This window comes from Myotis yumanensis, unplaced genomic scaffold (assembly GCF_028538775.1).
Source record: "Myotis yumanensis isolate MYYU_CA2020_CCGP unplaced genomic scaffold, mMyoYum1.0.hap1 SCAF_3, whole genome shotgun sequence".
NCBI lineage: Eukaryota > Metazoa > Chordata > Mammalia > Chiroptera > Vespertilionidae > Myotis > Myotis yumanensis.
In genome coordinates, this window is record NW_027223754.1 from 150686811 (window position 1) to 150707552 (window position 20742).

General features: G+C 48.2%; 2 protein-coding genes across 10 annotated transcripts in view; one reads left to right on the forward strand and one right to left on the reverse strand.

Annotated features, from left to right (window-relative positions):
* GRIP1 (glutamate receptor interacting protein 1) overlaps positions 1-6024 on the forward strand; it is a 663902-nt gene extending 657878 nt beyond the window's left edge. For all 8 annotated transcript variants that reach the window (XM_070409780.1, XM_070409777.1, XM_070409778.1 and 5 more), the window contains 2 exons: positions 1702-1848; positions 4284-6024. In XM_070409780.1, coding sequence (XP_070265881.1) covers positions 1702-1848; positions 4284-4508 — 372 coding nt within the window. In that variant the 3' untranslated portion in view covers positions 4509-6024. The remainder of the gene's footprint in view (positions 1-1701; positions 1849-4283) is intronic.
* A 6679-nt stretch (positions 6025-12703) lies between these two features.
* Positions 12704-20742, reverse strand: part of HELB (DNA helicase B) — a 44596-nt gene continuing 36557 nt past the window's right edge. For both annotated transcript variants that reach the window (XM_070409786.1, XM_070409787.1), the window contains exons 12-13: positions 19135-19614; positions 12704-13892 (exon numbers count right to left, since the gene is read on the reverse strand). In XM_070409786.1, coding sequence (XP_070265887.1) covers positions 13788-13892; positions 19135-19614 — 585 coding nt within the window. In that variant the 3' untranslated portion in view covers positions 12704-13787. The remainder of the gene's footprint in view (positions 13893-19134; positions 19615-20742) is intronic.

The window sequence follows — 20742 nt, forward strand, 5'->3', positions numbered from 1 at the left end:
CGGGGCTGGCTGCTCTGTCTTTGTGGAACTGAACGCCACAGAAGTGATCCTTCCACAGAAACCGGGCCATTTCAGATTTTAAAACCATATACTAGTATATGCTGATGTATCAGCACATATCACGTGCTTACTTCACAGGCTCTAAGATGCCATTGAAAATAAAACAGTCTGATTTCAGAGATTTTAAAATATTTTAAAAAGCAGTGCCTCTTGGAATCTATGAAGTAAGGCCTTTTGCGCGACAGTGGAGTGCTCCGTGTATGTAGTCAGACAAACTCAGCCCCACCCTCCGTCACCTTTGTGATCTTGGGCAACTTACTAACCCTCTATAAAACAGAATGTTCTCACCTCCAACATGGCAGTAACCGCTAGGGCTGCCTGGTGAATCGTGCTGACCCAGCCAGCAGGTGCTTTAGCTCTCTGTCCAGTAAAATAAAAATCCGCACACTGGCCACTTTCCTGCTTCCTTCCATGTGTCCTGCCTCTCTGAACTAAAATGACTGGGTATAAAAAAATAAACCTGCTCTAAAAGTTTTCATCTTCACGTTTTGCTCTCTACAGCTCTGAATTTTCTACTCGTCTACTAGAATGCGTCCCCATATTATTTGTGTGAAAGTAAACTAAAAGGCATGTCTTTCAACCACGAGGGTAAAAATGTAAGCCCAAGTCATGGCTTGAAGTGTGCACAGGGTTTTGCGGAGGGCATTTGGCAGCCTTAGGACAAACAGTGGGCGCCTTTAAGTGTGAAATGAGTGTGAGGCGCTGAGCATGCCCCCGGCAGGGCCCCTCACTGTGCTCGGGAAACATTACATACCAGTGCGCGGGCCTCTGGGAGGCAGGCTCTTCTCTCTCATTCACTGTTGTTTCCCTCGCCCAGAACTGTGCCAGGACAGGGTGGGGACTCAATCCCCATTTGCTGAAAGTAGGCCTGATTGGATGAGTGAGGGAACCTCAGGCTAACTCTTGCAGATGGTCAGGTGGAGAGATGAACCTTGGGGGGAACTTAACTGGTGGCAGCTGGTCTCGGGTATAAAGAGAACCAGCTGTGGCCCACAGCTGAGAAGGGGGAATGCCTTGAGCTGCTCCACCCTGCCCTCCACACATACAGAGGGAGCTGCTGAAGCCGGGCCCAGAGCAAGGGGTTTGTTACAGGAGCACTTGTAGGTGTTTTTGTTGGTTTGCTTGCTTTACCAACATTATTGGAGTCATGATTGCGGCACCAGAGCGAATAAAATGATGGTCTTCACAAGACTTGCTCAGAGGAGGAGGAAACGCTGGGCCTGGTACCCAGCAGGGCCCCAGGCAGGGCGGGGCTGGAAGGAAGGGCCTTCGGCTCAGTCCTGGTGTCCAGCAGGACCGAGGGCCGCCCTGGCTGCTCCCCGTACTGGAGAGCTGTCCAAGAAAGTAGAGAAGTCAGCTTGCCCTGGTCCAAGTCTCACATGTACCTGGGAACTGCTATTAAAAAAAAGAAGAAGAAGAAGAAGGCCAGGCCTCTCCAGCTTTTCTCTTCCTTATTTTTCTGTTCTGGTGGAAGTTTACAAATTCCAAGGATATTCTAGGGAAGGTGGGGAGTAGCTGCCTCATGTATTACAAATCCATTATGTGATTGAAATGAGTTTGAAAAGATGGTTGGTCAAGAAGATTCACAGGCCCGGTCTCCAACCTGGCTAAAATGTCCCGCCACACGTTCTCCCGTTCCAGGTGACCTTGTACAAGAGCTCGGACATGGAGGACTTCGGGTTCAGCGTGGCAGATGGCCTGCTGGAGAAGGGCGTGTACGTCAAAAACATTCGCCCTGCGGGGCCGGGAGACCTCGGTGGCTTAAAGCCCTATGACAGGCTCTTGCAGGTAAGACCGCAGGTGAATTTTCATTAATTTTACCCTCTGAGTCTTTCTTGACCAAAGCCCACCCATCCTCCTTTGCCCGGGGACTAGATCAGGATAGAAGCTTTTCCTCTGGTAGGATTTTCCGGTTATTGAAATTGCCTGTTTCCCTGTATTGATGCCCCAGCAGATCTTACACTTCTTAAGAATAGAGCCAGTGCCTTGTTCTCCCATTGGCTGATGCTTGATAGCTCAATCTCTAACCAACGCTGAACCTTGTTTACTTGATGGAGTCCTATCGTGGTCAATTGTAGTTTCATTGAGCAAAGCAAATTCTTTGTTGTTGTTGTTAATCTTCACCTGAGGACATTTTTCCCAGGGATTTTCAGAGAGAGAGTGTAAGGGAGGGGGAGAGACTGAGACCGAGAGAGAGAAACATTGATGTGAGAGAGACACATCGATTGGTTGCTTCTCCCATGGGCCCTAACCGGTGGGGGTGGGGATCCAGCCTGCAAGAGGTACATGCCCTTCCCCAGAATCAAACCCAGGACCCTTCAGTCTGCAGGGCTGATGCTCTATCCACTGAGCCAAACTGGCTAGGGCCAAGCCACTTCTTCTGTACAGTTTTTAGGAAGAACATTTTGCAGGAAAAGGAAAGGATTGGCATCCATCTTAAAAGTGTGTTTGACTGGAATGAGTGTGTCACCAAACAGCTGGCTTTGAAAGCATGAGGGAGGCTGCACTGAGGCGTGTTCACTGAACACGTTGATCAGTTAGACAGTTTTACAACCAATTCTGGGGATCATTTTTGCCATGGCAAGAGAACAATTAGTCTTGTCCTAGAAGTGTGGGACACTTTTGTTTTCCATTGGTGCTTTTATATTTGATGAATGAATAACTATGGACAAGTTACCCTCTAAGAGTGTCTTCCTCACCCCTGAATTGGAACTATACCTATTTCCCTGCAGCTGGAGGCTATCAAAGTAGATTGGGTGCAGGTTGTGAAGAGTCTTGGATGTCATTACAAGATGTCAAGATGTCATACCTCCAGAATGAACTTGGATGCCAAGCTCATTCTGGAGGTATATTGATTTCTTAAGCAGAATGACACAATTTATAATTTGGAAAAACATACAATACTATCGTGGGTGCGTTGGGGTGGGGGAGGGGGAAGGGAAGATCACAGGAGAGGAGACAGGTATGGGAAAGACACCGGCACCACACCTGTCATACCTCAGAGCATCCTGGTCGAGCTGTCTGGGAGGCGGTTTGGATTTGTTGCTCAGAAGAGCTGTTAGAGTCAGAGCTGAAGATTTAGGATGATGAAGGTGTGGGTTCGGATAAAGTTGCCTATGGTGGACTTGTAGTAATAAAGAGAAGAGAACCAAGGATGGAATCATAAGAAAAACAAAATTTAAAGGACAGGAAGAAATAGAGGCAGGAAAGGACCGAGAGTGAGCAGTTAAAATGGTAAAAGGATCAAAGCAAAGTAGCGCCCTAGGAGCCCAGGACGGGGAGGCTTAAGGATGGGTGGGTGTCCAGAGCGGCCGGTGCTGAAAGCCAAAGGGAACGACAACCCGAGACACGGCTCCTGTGTGGACAGTTGGGGTCATTTGTATAATATGAGCGTCAGGTCAGACTGGGGAGAGAATGGAAAGTCACAGAATGGAAGCAGCATGTCGATTTTAACAACTGTTGTTGGTGAAGAATAAAGAGGAAACCAGGAGATGAGTGCCTGTGTGGGCTGAGGAGGGGGGCTGAGGGGGGGGGAGGGTTCCCTACGAGGGTGGTTCAGCATCATGGTCAAGAGCACGGGCTTTTTGCCCTGCGGTGTGGCTCAGCGGTTGAGCATCCATTTATGAACCAGGAGGTCACTGTTCCATTCCTGGTCAGGGCACATGCCCGGGTTGTGGGTACAATCCCCAGTAGGGGATGTGCAGGAGGCAGCCGATCTATGGTTCTCTCTCACTGATGTTTCTCTCTCTCTCCCTCTCCCTTCCTCTCTGAAATCAATAAAAATATATTAAAAAAAAGAAAGAGAGAATGGGTTATAGGAGTCCTCCAGACGGCCTGGGATCACACATCCTAGCTGGACCACTTACCCAATTGCTTCTTTAAGGCAAATCTCTGAACCACTCTGTGCCTCACTGTCCTCATCTGTAAATTGGGGATAATATTCATTCAGCACTTGGAACACCTGGCGTGAGCGAGGCAGTCCGTTCTGCATGGGGGCGATGTGTCCTTGTTCCCAGCTCTCCGGGACATTAACATTGAGCAGCAGGGACTATGTTAGCCAATGAGTGTGTTATGGTTTGCCCAGAGCAGGGATGGACTTGTCAGTACAGGTGCAGCTTTGAATACCTTTAAGACGACTCCTGATGCCTGAAGGGCTCCTCTGGGTTTGGGAATGATTTGAAGAAGGTACCAATGACTCAGGATGGCCCCTCTTGACCTTTCAGGTTAATCACGTGCGAACGCGGGACTTTGACTGCTGCCTGGTGGTGCCCCTCATAGCGGAATCTGGTAACAAGCTGGACCTGGTGATCAGCAGGAACCCACTGGCCTCCCAGAAATCTATAGACCAGACTGTCCCGGGAGGATGGAGCGAACAGAACAGTGCTTTTTTCCAGCAGCCTAGCCACGGTGGTAATTTAGAGATTCGAGAGCCCACTAATACATTATAGCAACGCTTTTTATAAAGCAGGACAAAAGACAATATCTACATGGTGCTAAAAAAAAAATCCCTTTAAGATTTCTGTGACGTTTGAAGCACAGATAATCACGTGGCATTAACTGCAAGCACAGGGGTCTTTTAAATCTCTCTCATGGCTCATGTTCACTTCCCTTTCCACGTAGAAGAGGTTTCTTTTTTGGTGATCACTATGGTATGTGGAAGACGATTCCCTGCCAAGCCCAATGGTAAAGAAACAGAAAAAGAGGTAGGCCACCCCTCCCACAATGAACATCGGAGGGCATTTTTTACAAGCTCATCTTCCTATCGATTTTTGGAAAACGTCTGTTTGAAAATAGTCTCTAAGATAATTTCCTTAACTCACTTTGAAATCAGTTTCTTACTATGAAGTCATTAATCCGTAAAGCTGGCTCTACTGGGGGAACTAGTTTGGTGACTGCTGGGCGGCTGCTAGGGGAGGGATTGCAGGTAGAAAATTATCCTAAGATGTTTCCGCAATGATGCACGTGGGAGCTCCTAATAGGTGGTGGGAACTGTTTTGCCCAAGTATAGGAATGATTTTAACTAAGATGTATGCTATTCCCTATGCAACAAATGATCAAACAGGATATGTCTTGTTACCTGTTGTTTTTTTTTCCTTTAAGGACACATTTTTAATAGCTGAAAATCTCAGATAATGAATTAGGGTGTTTAGTAACACTGAGAGTTAGTTATCTTCTTTTTAAAAATTCAAAACTAAGAATTTAAGAATGAAGTCTATTAAAACGAGGTTTCTCTTAAGGATAGGCAAATCAAACTCATCTTGCTTGACGTGTTTTAAAAACAGGTTCTGTTGAGGGGTGTACAGCACATGGACTTAAAAATGACACTGGACTGTCTTTTGTTCTGAGCCATGCCACGCACCGAGATTGTAAATACACTTTCCACAAAACGCATTGCCAATTATTACCATCCCTCAGAGCAATAAACTGTGACAGTTGCATTAATGTGTGTCAGCAACTGTTTCCCTTTGTTCAGATATTTTGAATAGTTACACTAATAACTGTTATTTGGTGAATGTAAAAACAAATAGATCTGTATATTGATTGTAGAATATCCACATTGAAACAGTTATTTTCCAGACGTTGTTTCATTTTGGTCAATAATTCAAACGACCGACCGCTTAGATGAAGCATTTGAACACTGTGTCCTTTGTTTAAGGAAAAAGCTCACCTTTCTTTCTGTGCAGAGAAATATATCATTTCGATCACATTTCAGGACCGCCAGGGCAAGAAAGTATAAAGCAGAATCATGTTAGAAAAAAAAAAAGATCATGAGTCACTTAAATATGTATTTTTATTTGTAACAAACAAGTATTAAACTGTAAAGTATTTTTGTACAAATTTAATACTTTAATAGCATGGTATTTATCGTCTATGTATGGTTTTGGGGAATTCAAAATTGTTGCAAATATTTGTATGGAAAAAAAACACACCCTCTACCAAATGGAATAAACAGTGATTTTAAAAAGCCAAAAAAATTGGACATGCATTTTTTTGGTGTGTTTTGAAAGTGTTTTCATGTTCTAGACTGAGCCTTACACAATGCTTATTGCTACATGATTTTTTAGAGGGGGCGGTTTTCCATAAACTTGAAAAGCAGCATGGAAAAGTGGGAAGAGCAGAGGTTTTGAAATCAGACCTGGGCTGGAATGCCAACTCACTGGTGGCATGAAATTCACCGGGAGTCATTTTCCCCACCTGCCATACCAAAGGTTGTATCTGCTCTCCAGGACTGTTGTGAGGACAAGGTGTGAACACACATGTAAGTGCTGGAACAGTCTGCCGACAGGAACACACCCAGGACAAAGGCACATTTATTTTAGGTGGCATCTGCCCTCAGAGAACATACATGTATTCTATGAAATATTTACATAAAGTATTAAAAATATACAAATTTTAATTAGTCCATCTTTAAAGAAAACAAACTACACTAATAGTCCCAACACTTCCATTTTTGCAGATTGCCTTGCAGACCTTGTAAATTCACAGGAACAAGACAAGGATGTCCATTCTCACCACTTCTGTTTCACAGTTTACTAAAAGTTCTAGCCAGGGCAGTAAGACAAGAAAAGGCACCCAAGATTTGAGACAAGATGGGTCACCTGAACTCTTCTGGAGCCACCTGCACAATAACAGGCACCCAGATTTGAAAGAAGTAAAACTATCTCTATTTGCATGATATCAAAACTTGTGTTTCAAAGGATACCATCAATAAAGTGAAAACATCCACAAAATGCAAAAATTTTTTTGCCAGTAATGTTTCTAATAAGGGACTTCTCTGTAGACTATATAAAGAACTTATATCTCAACTAGAGGCCCGGCGCACGAAATTTGTACACGGTGGGGAGTTGGGTCCCTCAACCCAGCCTGCACTCTCTCCAATCCGGCACCCCTTGCGGGATGTCTGACTGCCTGTTTAGGCCCAATCCTGCAGTCAAACATCCCTCTCACAATCCGGAACCACTGGCTCCTAACTGCTCACATGCCTGCCTGATTGCCCCTAACCATTCTGCCTGCCAGCCTGATTGCCCCTAACCGTTCTGTCTGCCAGCCTGATTGCCCCTAACCATTCTGCCTGCCAGCCTGATTGCCCCTAACTGCCTTTGCCTGCTGGCCTGATCGCCCTAACTGCTCTACCCTGATGGCCTGATTGCCCCCAACTGCTCTCCCCTGCTGGCCTGATTGCCCCTAACCACCTCTGCCTCAGCCCCGAGACCATGGTTTTGTCTGGAAGGACGTCCAGGTCTCTGGAAAGTCTCCTGGTCTAATTAGCATGTTACTCTTTTATTAGTATAGATGTTATCCCAATAAAGTTAATAAAAATTGTCTGCAAATTATGCTTACACTGGAAATGAACCCCTTATTAATTTTATTTTAATCATCACTATTGGTGTACCCTGTAGGTGTAAAATTTGGCTTCCATACTGTCAGCATTTCTTGGGGGCCAGACTTCAGAGACTTCATAGATAGTTCTGAGGTCTCTGGCCTTGCTCTGAAGTTACTGGCTGTCCAAGTTGTCACTTGAGGTGGTGAATTTTTCTACAAGAATTTTTCTGTCTTGGTCTTTTCCTGGATCATTTTTATTCAGTTCCTCATTTGGCCTGTGATGATGGCCACATATTGTTGGTTTTATAGCTTTCGTAGGTTTTCTTGAAGGGGTAGGAATTTTTGGAAAGGCTCCTTTCCTTGAATTCCCTTAAATTCAAGGGATTTTCACCTCCATGGATGTCTTTAGTACCCGGAAGGACAACAGAGTGAGCACAGGACATTGGTTTGTGAGGAAATGGCTGGGATGAAAGGGGAAAAAGTCTTCATGAGAAAAAGTATGGGCTGAGGATGGAATCTGCCAGGGAAGGCCAGGGAGTCTTGGGGATATGCCACTAAAGAAGAGGAGAAGTTTGGGTGTGGCCCTTTCATCCTGGACACTGGACCTGGGTTAACAGGGCTTCTTCCTCTTTTACCTTCTTTTGGTGAATGGGGTTGGTTGTTACATAACTGTGCTAGGAGTTTGTGGTTTCCTGGTCATCTGCACCATGTCAAAATTTCCCAGGGCCCTACCCCAGGCCTCCTGAACATATGCTTTTCTCCAGGACAATGAGGGGCCATACCCCCCCCTAGGCTTTAATTAATCAAAAAGCCTCCCCTCCAGCTAATGGTAGCTCTGGAAGAGAAATTTAGACATCACAAACCACCATCCTGACACTTCCATGGGGAGGGGTGAGGAGGCTCAGATGCTTTGGTAAGAGAAAGGGGGCATTTCTTTACTCCTAAGCCTTCTCAAACTTATTGACCCCATGTTCAATTCTGATGGGTCACATGGTAGGGAGATGATGCTTCCTCCAAACGTTTCCCTAGGCCACCCATTTCAGTGGTTCACTGTTCTTTCTCATCCTTCACCATTAGCTCATTTTCATAAGATTTACCTAAAATCTTTTCAAGGTAATGTGACTGTCTCTGTGGAGATGTGAATCATCCTGCTTCCCTAGTACAGGTTGCTCTTATGCACCTTAAAAACCATTCACTTCTTGGCTCTACCAGAGAAATTTTCTGTCTCACCCCCCTTTTTCCACTGTCCATGTGGCTCTCCCCAGCTTTCTGTTTTCAATGTTGAAATCATTGCCGTTAGGCTGTTTTAATAAATAGAATTGCTCAACTGGTTATCTTAGCTTTGTTTAAAATCTTGGGGGTGAGCCTGGTAGGTATAGTATCTAGATTTTTGGTTTAACAGTATAAGGTGAATGAGGCAGGAATTTAAATTCCCAAAGTTGGGCTTTCTGTTCGTATGTTGAAAACTGCACCTCCCCCCCGCCCCCCCCCCCCCCCCCCACCCTACCTCCTCAGGGAACTCAGGTAGTCAGACCCCTGGTCTGAGGATTGCAGACTCAGGTTCATAGAGGACAGGAGGCCCAGGTCCTGTCAAAGTATGGATCAGAGGCAGGGCCAAAGGACCCTATGGAATCCATCTCAGCCCCTGCCATCAGGCTTTGGAATTGCTGGGCTTGGTACCGGATGTGACATACACTGACTTCCTGCAGAGGACTCAGGGCAGTGAGGCCTTGATCTGAGGAGTCCGGCCTTGGGTCAACAGAGGGAGGATCCCAGGACCTGCCAGGGCTCAAGGTGAGGAACATGAGGGAGGAGGGAGGGACCCTGGACCCTAGAACAGAATCATCCCACCCAGGGTGGGATGATGACAACAGGCGATTTCTACATCCGGGTCTCAGAGACTCGGGGGCTTTGGTATAGGGAGCAGGACCTCAGATACGCAGAGGACTGCCCAAGGCCTGCCAGAGTCAAGGTGAGGACTCTGGACACCACAACAGAGGGGACTCCACCAAGGCCCTCCCCCGCTGTAAGCCCTGGGAGTCCCTAGGATGGGATGACAACGACAGGCAATTTCTGCATCCAGGTCTCAGAGACTCGGGGGCTTTGGTATAGGGAGTGGGACCTCAGATATGCAGAGGACCGGCCCAAGTCTGGCCAGAGTCAACATTAGGATATAGCGACCATGGATCGCATAACAGAGGTGACCCCACACAAGCCCACCCTTGCTGTCAGCCCTGGGGAGTCCCCAGGGCGGGATGACCACATGCAGTTTTCCTGACTTCCACAAACAGGTCTGAGAGATCCCGGGAACATGGTATCAGGAAAAGGGCCTCTGGTCCACAGAGAGGAGGGCCCAGGTCCTGCTGGAGTTAACTGCTGAGGCAGCAGGCCACACGGGCCGGAGGCTAACGACCTCGCCGCACCTGCCCTGCCCCACCCACCCCCCACCTGGCATTCGTTTGAGCCTTCAGTCGTTTTGGACGTTACAGACCCTGGCTCTTTATATATATAGAAGATAATAATAATAAAAACCCAATTTTAAAATGGGCAAAAGATCTGAATAGACATTTCTTCTATGACAGTGGTTCTCAACCTTCCCAATGCCACAACCCTTTAATACAGCTCCTCATGTTGTGGTGACCCCCAACCATAAAATTATTTTCGTTGCTACTTCAAAACTGTAATTTTGCTACTGTTATGAATCGTAATGTAAATATCTGATATGCAGGATGTATTTTCATTGTTACAAATTGAACATAATTAAAGCATAGTGATTAATCACAGAAACAATATGTAGTTATATATGTGTTTTCCGATGGTCTTAGGTGACCCTGTGAAAGGGTCATTCGACCCCCAAAGGGGTTGCGACCCACAGGTTGAGAACCGCTGTCCTAAGAGGACATGGTAATAGCCAAGAAACACATGAAAAGATGATCAACACCATTAGCCACAGGGAAATGCAAATCAAAACCACAATGAAATATCAGTTTACACCCACTACATGATTATATAATAAAAAAGTCAGATAATAACAAGTGTTGGCGAGAATATGGAGAAACTGGAATCCTCACACACTGCTGGTATCAATATAAAATGGTGCAGCTACTTTGGGAAACAGTCTGTCAGTTCCTCAAAAGGTTAAACATAGAGTTACAGGAAGAGCCAGCAATTCCACTCCTAGGTATACACCTTACAGAAGTGAAAATATATGTCCACACAAAAACTTGTACACAGATGTTCATAGCAGCATCTACTCTAATAAAAGAGAAACATGGTAATTGGCGTACGACCGCTACCCTTTTCATTGGCTAATCAGTGAGTATATGCAAATTAACTGTCAGCCAAGATGGCGGCCGGCAGCCAGGCAGCTGGAAGCGAACATGAGGCTTGCTTGCTGCAGTGACTGCAGACTCCAACGCTCCCCGCCTCACTTGCCGGCCTCTGAGCTACAACTCTAAGAAACTATGTACTATGTTGCAAATAAGAAGCTAAACAAAACACAGGAAACCAGCTGTCAGTCAGCCCCGGACCGCAACATTGTATCGATGTTTTCAGCAGCAAGGCCTCAGAGCTAAAGCTGGCCCAAAATAAAAAAAAAATAAAAAAAGGAAACAAGGAGCGGTTGGGAGCTTTTAGTCACCTGCCAGCGGAAAATGGCCCTCAGCCCCTCACCCAGACTGGCCAGGCACCCCAGTGGGGACCCCCACCCTGATCCAGGACACCCTTCAGGGCAAACCAGCCAGCCCCTACCCGTGCACCAGGCCTCTATCTTATATAGTAAAAGGGTAATATGCCTCTCGGCACCGGGATCAGCGTGACAGGGGGCAGCACCCAAACCCCCTGATCACCCTGCGGCTCTGTGTGTGACAGGGGGCGGGGCCACAACCTCCCTATCTGCCCTGCTCTGTTCGTGACAGGGGAAGGCACCCCAACCCCCTGATCAGCCCTGCTCTGTGCCTGATGGGGGGAGCTCCCCAATCCCCTGATTGACCTGCAGCTCTGTGTTTGACAGGGTGCAGCGCACCAACCCCCTGATTGGCCCTGCTCTGTGTGTGACAGGGTTCGGCGCCCCAACCCCCGCCCCCCCACAGGCCCTGCTCTATGTGTGACAGGGTAGAGCCATAACCTCTCCATCGGCCCTGTCCCGAGTGTGACAGTGGTGGCGCCCCAACCCCCTGATCGGCCCTGCTCTGTGGGTGATAGAGGGTGGCGTCCCAACCCCCCTCCACGGGCCTTGCTCTGTGTGTGACAGGCTAGAGCCATAACCTCCCCATTGGCCCTGCCCTGAGTGTGACAGGGTACAGCGCCCCAACCCCCTGATCCGCCCTGCTCTGTGTGTGACAGGGGGCGGTGCCCCAACTCCCCTATCGGCCCTAATCTGTGAGTGACAGGGGGCGGTGCCCAAACCCCCCAGTCGGCCCTACCCTGAGCGTGACTGAGGGTGGCATCGCAACCTCCCGATCTGCCCTGCTCTGTGCATGACGGGGCGTTGCCCCAACTCCCCAATTGGCCCTGCTCTGAGCCTGACCAGGGGCTGCACTTTGGGATTGGGCCTGCCCTCTGCCACCTGGGAGCAGGCCTAAGCCAGCAGGTCGTTATCTCCCAAGGGGTCCCAGACTGTGAGAGGGCATAGGCCGGGCTGGGGGACCCCCCTCCCCACCCCCCCGAGTGCACACATTTTTGTGCACCGGGCCTCTAGTTAGTTATAATAGCCAAAAAGTAGCCTGGCCGGTGTGGCTCAGTGGTTGCGCATTATACTATGAATCAGAAGGTCATGGTTTGATTCCCAGTCAGGGCATACACCCGGGTTGTGGGCTTGATCCCCAATGTGGGGTGTGCAGGAAGCAGCCAGTCAATGTTTCTCTCTCATCATTGATGTTTCTATCTCTTCTCTCCCTCTCCTTTCCTCTCTGAAATCAATAAAAAAATATTTTTTTAAAAATAGCCCAAAAGTAGAAACAACCTGAATGTCCATCAACTGATGAATGAATCAATGTGCTATATCCATACAACAGAACATTACTCAGTAATAAAAAGAGATGAAGGCTCTTTGCTTCATGGCATCACTGAAAGCAAGAGGGTCACCTGAACTCTTCTGGAGCCACCTGCACAAATGAGCCAGGGGTCCCAATTGTGCCCCATCAGCTCAAGCCAGCAGTCCGATGGAGAAATATGGCCTCAGTATATGCTGCCAGTTTTTCCCGCAGTACACGAAGGACACAAGCTTCAAGTTGGACTGAGTGATTGTCCTTGACTGGATTACCCAAGACATCTACCCAATAAAAGAAACAATGCTAGCTTTTTATACATAATTGTTTTTATCCCTTTTTAAAAAAGAGAGATGAAACACATTGATAGATACATGATACAATATGAAATCTGAAAATATTATGCAAATCAAAGAAGTAAAAAGAGCCTATTATAGAGATCAAATAGATTAGCAGTTGCCTAGGGCTGGAGGGAATGAGGGTATTAGAGCTAAGAGGTATAAGACTTCTTTGGGAGATTATATTAAAATATTCTAAAACTGATTGTGGTGTTGGTAGCACAACTGCAAATATACTAACAGCCACTCGACTGTGTAAATGGGTGATTTGTAGGTGAGTTTTATCTCAATACGGCTATTTTTAAAACACTGGGATAATAGGTAAATCTTAACTATTCATTTTACTATTTAACAATAAATAAATCTCTAGAAAAAGAAAAATCACTGAGAAAAATTTTTTCCAAAGTAGAGTGTTTCAAAACAATGTGCTCCTCCCAAAAATGATAATTACGTGACATGATAGAGGTGTTAGTTAATGCTATAGTGGTAATCATATTGCAAAATGTAAGTATCAAATCAACACATTGTACACCTTAAGCTTAGACAATGCTACACATCCACTGTATCTCAAATTAAGAAAATAAAAACCACTGTGCTCCCAACTCAAAAGGGGTTTCCAGGAGGAAGCCCCGGTGAGGCGGAGCCAGGGCAGCCTGGAGGGGCGACCACTTTGCGGAAGACACGCCGTCCTGGAACTGGGGCGGTAAGATGCAGCTGCCGGGTATCTCTCCCACTGCTTCATCCCGTGGGCGAGGATCACACACAATGATCGTGGAAGTCAATAAGGCATTATCCTAAAATAAAACACTTTTTAAAGTACAGAGTTTTAAAAATATATATGACATCATTTTCCCTCATTTATGTCCAGTGCTATCAGTTCTCATGATGACAGGTATTGAAATCATTAAGGTTTTCTTTGATCAAATGAATTTAAAACACCTGCTAGCACAAACACCTTAAAAGAGAACTCCGGTTATAGATATCCTCTTTTATCTTGATACTCTGAAGTGATGATGTTCATTTTGTGTTGAATGGAAAAAAAAAATAGACAAATGATTACGAGCAATCCGAAATAAAATTAAGTTTCTTGATTATCTGTGGATTTGAAAAGTCGCCTGGGGGTTAAATTATTTAGTTTCAAATTCTGAAGTCTGGAAGACACTTGTGGAGATGATTCTTCCATCTATTGGGGAAAAGAAAAGAAAAAGGTTAGTTTTGTAAAAGTGTAGTCAGTCTGCCCTCTGCACTTCTTTTCCCCCTGACTGCTTCTGTGGAAGACGACACACTCCCCCATCGCTGGGAAGACGCAGACCAGAGCAAGCAGGGTCCGCTCCTTCCTGTGGGCTCACGTCTGCCTTTGCTCGCTGTGGTACCCCAGCCCCACCTCTGGCACTGGCATGGAGAAGGGACTATTTGCTGAATGAGTCCATATACCTAGTTTCCAAAGGTGTGGACAGGGCCCACTATATATGCTGGTGGGCTCCCATGCAGCAGTGTGAGTACAAAGCAAGGGGGTGTGGGCAGCCCTTGGCACTGCATTTGACCCTTTAGAAACAACACATCTCAGTGCACCGAAAAGCCTACAATCATGAAAACACAGAGGTTCCTAATTCACCAGCCCTGAAGCTTTCAGTTCTACTCCACGTTTCTAAGGATTCTTGTCAATGCCACATGCTTCTGGCAAACCCTGTAAGGAAATCCACAGCTGGAGCGTGTGGCTGCGCGGCTGCCCTCCTGCCGTGGCATCAGTCGGCACTGGGCCGTCACTCTGCTCACGCGTCTTCTGCGATGCTGGCCTCAGCCGGAGGCAGCTCCGAGCTGAAGAGGGATAGCGCTGCCACCTTCTCTGGGCACCCCCACAGAAACCACAGCCACACCCCATGTTCCTGCTGAGAAATACATCGCCAGGCACTCTTAGAAAAAGATCCTTTCCCTGGAGCTGCCTCGCTTTCTGCTCCGGTCAGAGCCTTACTTACCCCATGGCCTTGCTAAGAGTTAACACATTTCATTTCAGAAAAAGAGATGTTTTGCTGAGATGGAAAGTCCACATCCCATGGAGTACAGGCAGAAGCTGAGAGTCAGCAGTGGGCCTGCTGCTACTAAGAAGAAAAGAAACTTTTCCTCCCCACTATGTCCAACTGCATCACTTTTCCCACGAGACCTGTCCCTCAGCCTCTGTGCCCAGTCCTGACTTAGGGTGTAATCATTTTGTACAAGTTACTGAAAGCATCTTTTTGCTGGGAACTCAGCCCTAGCCTCTGCCTGACCATCATCTACTAAACTCCAGTCAGAGTCACCTCCATAATCGTCAATCCAGTTTTCCAACGCTCCGGGCTCTCCATGGCTGCAGCGGATGTACTCTCTGTAGAGGAGCCCTCTCCCCCGACTCTCCCACTGTCCTCAGCTCAGCCCCGCCCCGCCCTTACATGTCCTGCTCCAGCCACAGTTCTAGACCGGCGTTGCCTGATGTGCCAGTCCCTCCCAACTGGACCCTCTGCCGGGCACACGCCCAGTGAACTGCTTAACTGTCGAGTACCCTTGTGGGGTCAGAAGGCAGGCGTTTCTCCCCGGAACTCGGCCTAGGAGAGGCGGGCTCTGTGGGCACTTTCCCCTGGGCTCCCACAGTGGCCCGCTCCATCCCGGCCTTACTGCTCAGCCCTGGACGCCTGAGCCTCGCCCCAGCAAGTCTGCTGCCGGCACAGAAAGCAACTTAACCACCCAGATAATTCATAATCCACCTTTTTAAAAAAAAATCACAAAATGCTATTATCCAAATTGAATCATCTGATTCATAAAACTATGGAACTGACTGGATTATTTCTAAAAACAAAAATAGGTCCCAGTAGACGTTTGCTTCCCTTATACACATTCAAAAGGGTCTTTTCTTGCCTCTGAAAGGGATTCTCAAAGGAACTCGCACAGCAGGGGCTGCAGAACACGTAGGACTTGAGCACATGAAAGAACCAGACTCTGAGGGTCGGTTTATTTAAAGGTCCGAATGCCACATATTCACAACTCCTAGTACAACCACCAAGTACGTCTGAGCTATTCCCGTGGGATCGGCATGCTGCCCTCAATAAGCCGCACTTACAGTCAAACTGGCTGCACGTGCTGTACACAGGAGAGTGCTGGTTCGGAGAAAGGGCGGGTTTCATGAACAAAACAGAAACTGATCTCAATTCCACTATGAAGAGAGGCAGAGGTCATCAGCTGAGAACAACACCCTCCACTCTACCCAGCAGCGCACTGCGCCCGCTCCGTCCGGCTGCAGTGGAAGAAGCGTCCCTGTCCCCGACTGTATCTAAAGGCAACACCTACACACACTCGTGATTTTTCCCATCTGACCCACCTCCTGACACCATTCCTGCAATTGCCCGTCTCCGAATCATGAATTCCTTGTTCTCCACTGGACCGTGCCAGCAACACCCTAGGGTGCCTTGATGTGCCCTCCAAAATAAAGAAGTGCTCCCCGACCACAGGGCGTCCATCCAGACACAACCCTCTCTCTGCTGCACAGCCCTCTCTCCTCAGAAACGCTGCCCCAAGGCTTCCCCCACGCCCCACCTCCTAGTCCCTCCCACCACCCCTCTTTTCCTTCTCCCTCCCTCACACCTTTCCAGGCCCCTTGCTGGTTCTTCCTCCTCCGCCAGACCTGTCTGTGGTCTCTCCTGAAATTAACTCTCCTAGTCCTTTAAGTACCACTTTATGCAAATGACTTCCACATGGACACTGCCCACCCCAACCCACCATGAAGCCCTAACTCCCCCCCCCCACTGCCCACCCCTATCCACCCTGAGGCCCTAACTCCCCCACCCACCACTGCCCACCCCAACCTACCCTGAGGCCCTAACCCCCCCACCCACCACTGCCCACCCCAATACACCCTGAGGCCCTAACTCCCCCACCCACCACTGCGCACCCCAATCCACCCTGGGGCCCTAACTTCCCCCCCACCACTGTGCACCCCAATCCACCCTGAGGCTCTAACTCCCCCACCACCCACCACTGCCCACCCAAATCCACCCTGGGGCCCTAACTTCCCCCCCACCACTGTGCACCCCAATCCACCCTGAGGCTCTAACTCCCCCACCACCCACCACTGCCCACCCAAATCCACCCTGGGGCCCTAACTTCCCCCCCACCACTGTGCACCCCAATCCACCCTGAGGCTCTAACTCCCCCACCACCACTGCCCACCCCTATCCACCCTGAGGCCCTAACTCCCCCTCCCACCACTGCCCACCCCAACCCACCCTGAGGCCCTAACTCCCCCACCCACCACTGGCTTCCTCAATGAGTCCACCTTACCCAGCTCTTCTCAAGGCCTTGCCATCCCAGGAAGCGGCCCTGCCACTCACCAAGTTACTTCAACCAGAAACCCAGAAACCAGCCTGGATAACGTTTTGTTTTACCCCCTCACATCTAATCAGCAGGTCGTGTTGATGCCATCTGCAGAATGCATCCAGCAACTCTCCGCTTCTCATCACCTCCCTGTTCCTCCCTACACCTTCCCTAGGACAGCCTTCTGACTGGCCTCCCTGCTCCCACCGCACTTTCCACAGTTCACGCTCCACAGCAGCACACGGGCTGACTGTAAGCACACACAGGGTCACACCTGTGCTAAAGCTCCAGCGCATCCCCATCTCCCTCACACAGCCCCGCCATTTCTCCAGCATCGCCATCTACACACCCTCCTCCTCACCCATCGGCACATCAGCCGCTTCCCTTCCAACAAGGCCGTTCCCTCTTCAGGCTTTGCCTCTTCTGTATCCTTCACCTGGAGGCACTTCTCTGAGCCTCACGGGGCTGTTGGCTGTTCAGCTCACATGTGCTCTCCTCAGTGAGGCCTTACCTGACCCCCATGGCAAAGTAGCACCTCCTGCTGCCCTCCCTCCTCCCCCGCTCCCACCATTCCCTACCTCATTACCTTTCTTTTCGTCATAGAATCTTTCTTGACCTGAACATTTGATTTCTCTTGTATTTACTGCCTATGACCCACTGGTAGACTATAATGTCAACAAAGTCAGAGAAGAGGCTGTTTTCCTCCCTCCACATTTAGGTCAGTGACCAGAAGAGGATCCAAACTTCCATCAAATGCTAAACGAGGGCAGGCAGAGAGAATAAGGCATCCAAACCAAGTCGCACAGCAAAAGCCAAAAGGAAGAAATGAGAGTAAGTTTGGCTCATTTCAGTGAATGAGGACTAGCTGGACTAACGCAGGAATAGAGCAGTGGGAAATAAAATGATGCCGAGAGCTGGAGTCAAACTGTGCAAGGTCTCAAATGCCAAGCTAGACAGTCTGGAACTTAAGTGGAAGGCTTTTAATACAGGAAAGAGCTGAGCACTTAAGGGGGTGAATTTGGTAACAAGGTGCAGAGTTTTCTAGGAGGATGGGAATGAGGGGGGAAGGCAGTGGGTCAGCAATCATCCGAGAAAATGAAGTAAGGCTCTAAAATTGCCCAGACTTCATGGAATGAAAGAAATTCCTGAGAGCTACATTTTGCAATAAATCTATCAACTGGAGGTAGAGGGCGAAGGCAAGGTGAGTCCGGCTTGTGTAACTGGGAGAATGCTGTTTGAGGTGGAGAAAGCAGAAAAAAAGAGTCAGATGCTGGGCTGTGGTCCCAGAAAGTCAATCCCAGGAACAAAGCTGCAGCCTGGGGAGCCAGTTTGTCCCTCCCCTTCAGTGTGAAGAGCATTCGGGGAAGCACAGCCTTTGCCCCCACGCAGGGCCAGCAGTGCGAGAGTGGGGACTCACTTACCACGGAGTCCTCGACACCTAGAATGCAGTGGACAGCTGAGACTACTGGTTGACAAATCACCAGTGCAAAGGTGACAGCTGAAACCTAGAGAGTGGAAAGGGTCCTCAAAGGAAAGAAGAACTGAGCCCTGGAGAGGTGTGTCCATCAGAGGGAGGGAAGAGGTGAGGGGGCGATGAGACAGAGGTGGGGAAGGTGTGAGATAAGGCACCACTGAAACAAGGGAAAGAAACACTGAAACTGCGGCAGCATGTAAAACTACTAGAAATGTCAGGGAAACAAAGAACAAGACCTAGGGACAGGCCTCCAGGTTGACAAGGTGACTGGAACCAGCCGCTTCCATGGAGCTGTGAGGAGACAAGTGAGACTAGGCCTACAACAGGGAGGGGAGGGTGAGAAGGATCTGCAGAAAGAAGGTGCAGCAGACACAGTAGCCTCTCCTGAAAGCCCATCGCTGAGGCCGCCTGGTGTGACAGCCTCGGGCTGAGAGAGAAACCACCAGGACCAGCAGGGCAGCAGAGAGGACGTAACAGACGTGAGAAAACGCTGTTTCAGTCCTACAGCCAACGCAACACGGACAGAAACGCAGAGCACCCCAGCACACATCAGCAACTGCGGTGAGCCGAATTTAGGTAAAGCTTGAGCACGTGAGACCATCACTCCTACCATGCGGACTTTGCTGGGACTTTCATCAGCCATGGCACAGGTTCTTTTGGACCCTCGCATTTGGGATGGATCATCGCCTGCATTCGTTTCACCAGGGAAAAATCCTCTCCACCCGCCAGGGCAGGCGAATGCCTTGAAAGCAGCCGCAGAGGCCTGGCCATCGTCAGTCACTGAGTCAGCGGCTGCAGGGAATGGGGATGCTGGCGGCGGTGTGCTGGCGCCTCTGCTGTCCTCGGGGCCCTTGGACGGGGATGCACCCTCCGCCGGAGACGCAGAGCTTGAGGAGAGCTGGTCTTGCAGAAAATGTTTTAAACGAGTTTTCCTGCGGACGTTGTTCCTGGAAATTGCGCTCCGGAGATGAGCCTCTTCTGCAATGACGTACACTCTGCTGCGGCCGCGGGTCACCGCGGTGTACACGTGCTGCCAGTCCTGGCGGCCCGCCTTGCCCACCGCGTAGACGACGGTCTGCTCCTCAGACCCCTGGCAGGGAACAAGCACAGGGGACTTAGTACTGCGCACAGGCTCGTGTCTTCAGCCCACAGAGGTAGAGGAGACAAGTGCTCCCAGCACCGACTACCGGCTGGGCTGCTCCTAGGAATGGGGCCCAGCCCCCCCATTCCCCAAGCACTCGCGTTTTCGGATTATGCTGAGAACTTTAGGTCTCACAGATCCACAGCTGGCCTGTAGAAACCCAGAAATAAACTTTAAAGTCTGTGTGCAGCGCCAAATAATGGAATAATTTAAAATGATTGTATGAGCTTGTGTATAAATGTATTATCCTACTCTTACTTTATATTACAAACGACAGACATCTTAAAAATCCAGTGGTCGAATATATATACTATATTTACTTACATATATTTATAGTAAGTATCTACATATAGATACATGATACACTACGTTGCAAACATCAGATACTTTAAAAATATAACTTTAAAAATTGAATATATATATTTTATATGATTACAACTCTGTAACACAAAATAAAATTACTCTGATCCAAAAAAGTACCTATAAAATAAACATAAATATGTGACAAAACAAAATAAATCACAAAAAAGGAAGGCAATTCTATCAAAATTATAACTAGACTGTCTCCAAAATGAAAGGCCGATGGATCATTTTTTTGTCCTACTTTTCTGTATTTTCCCATTGTTGAAGCATTCATTACTTTTTTCAAGATAAACAAAAGTTTAGCAAGCCAAGAATGGTAGAGGCAAGAAAAATGCCAGATGTCACCATTAACTGAGAAAAGCATCGTTTTGTAGCTATTCTTAGCCCCTATATTTTCTGTGCCAACATGAACTAAGAAGTGGTTTGAACCATTATCTCCCCTAACGTTCCCACATTTCCCTGCCAAAAGAAGAATTGTGGGAGACAAATGACTAGATGGGCATGTGGAAAATACAGATCTGCAGTTAAAACAAAAAACAACCTTCTACACAGCAAGCACTTCTATCCATAGACACCAGGAGTTTGAACTAACTCTTCAGATGATAAAAGTTTGACAAATGCTACCTTCCAGTGCTGCTCGGTCTCAGAAACTGACTTAAATGATACTTGATTAGAGAAATGCTAAATACATTCAACAGATACACAGCACCACTG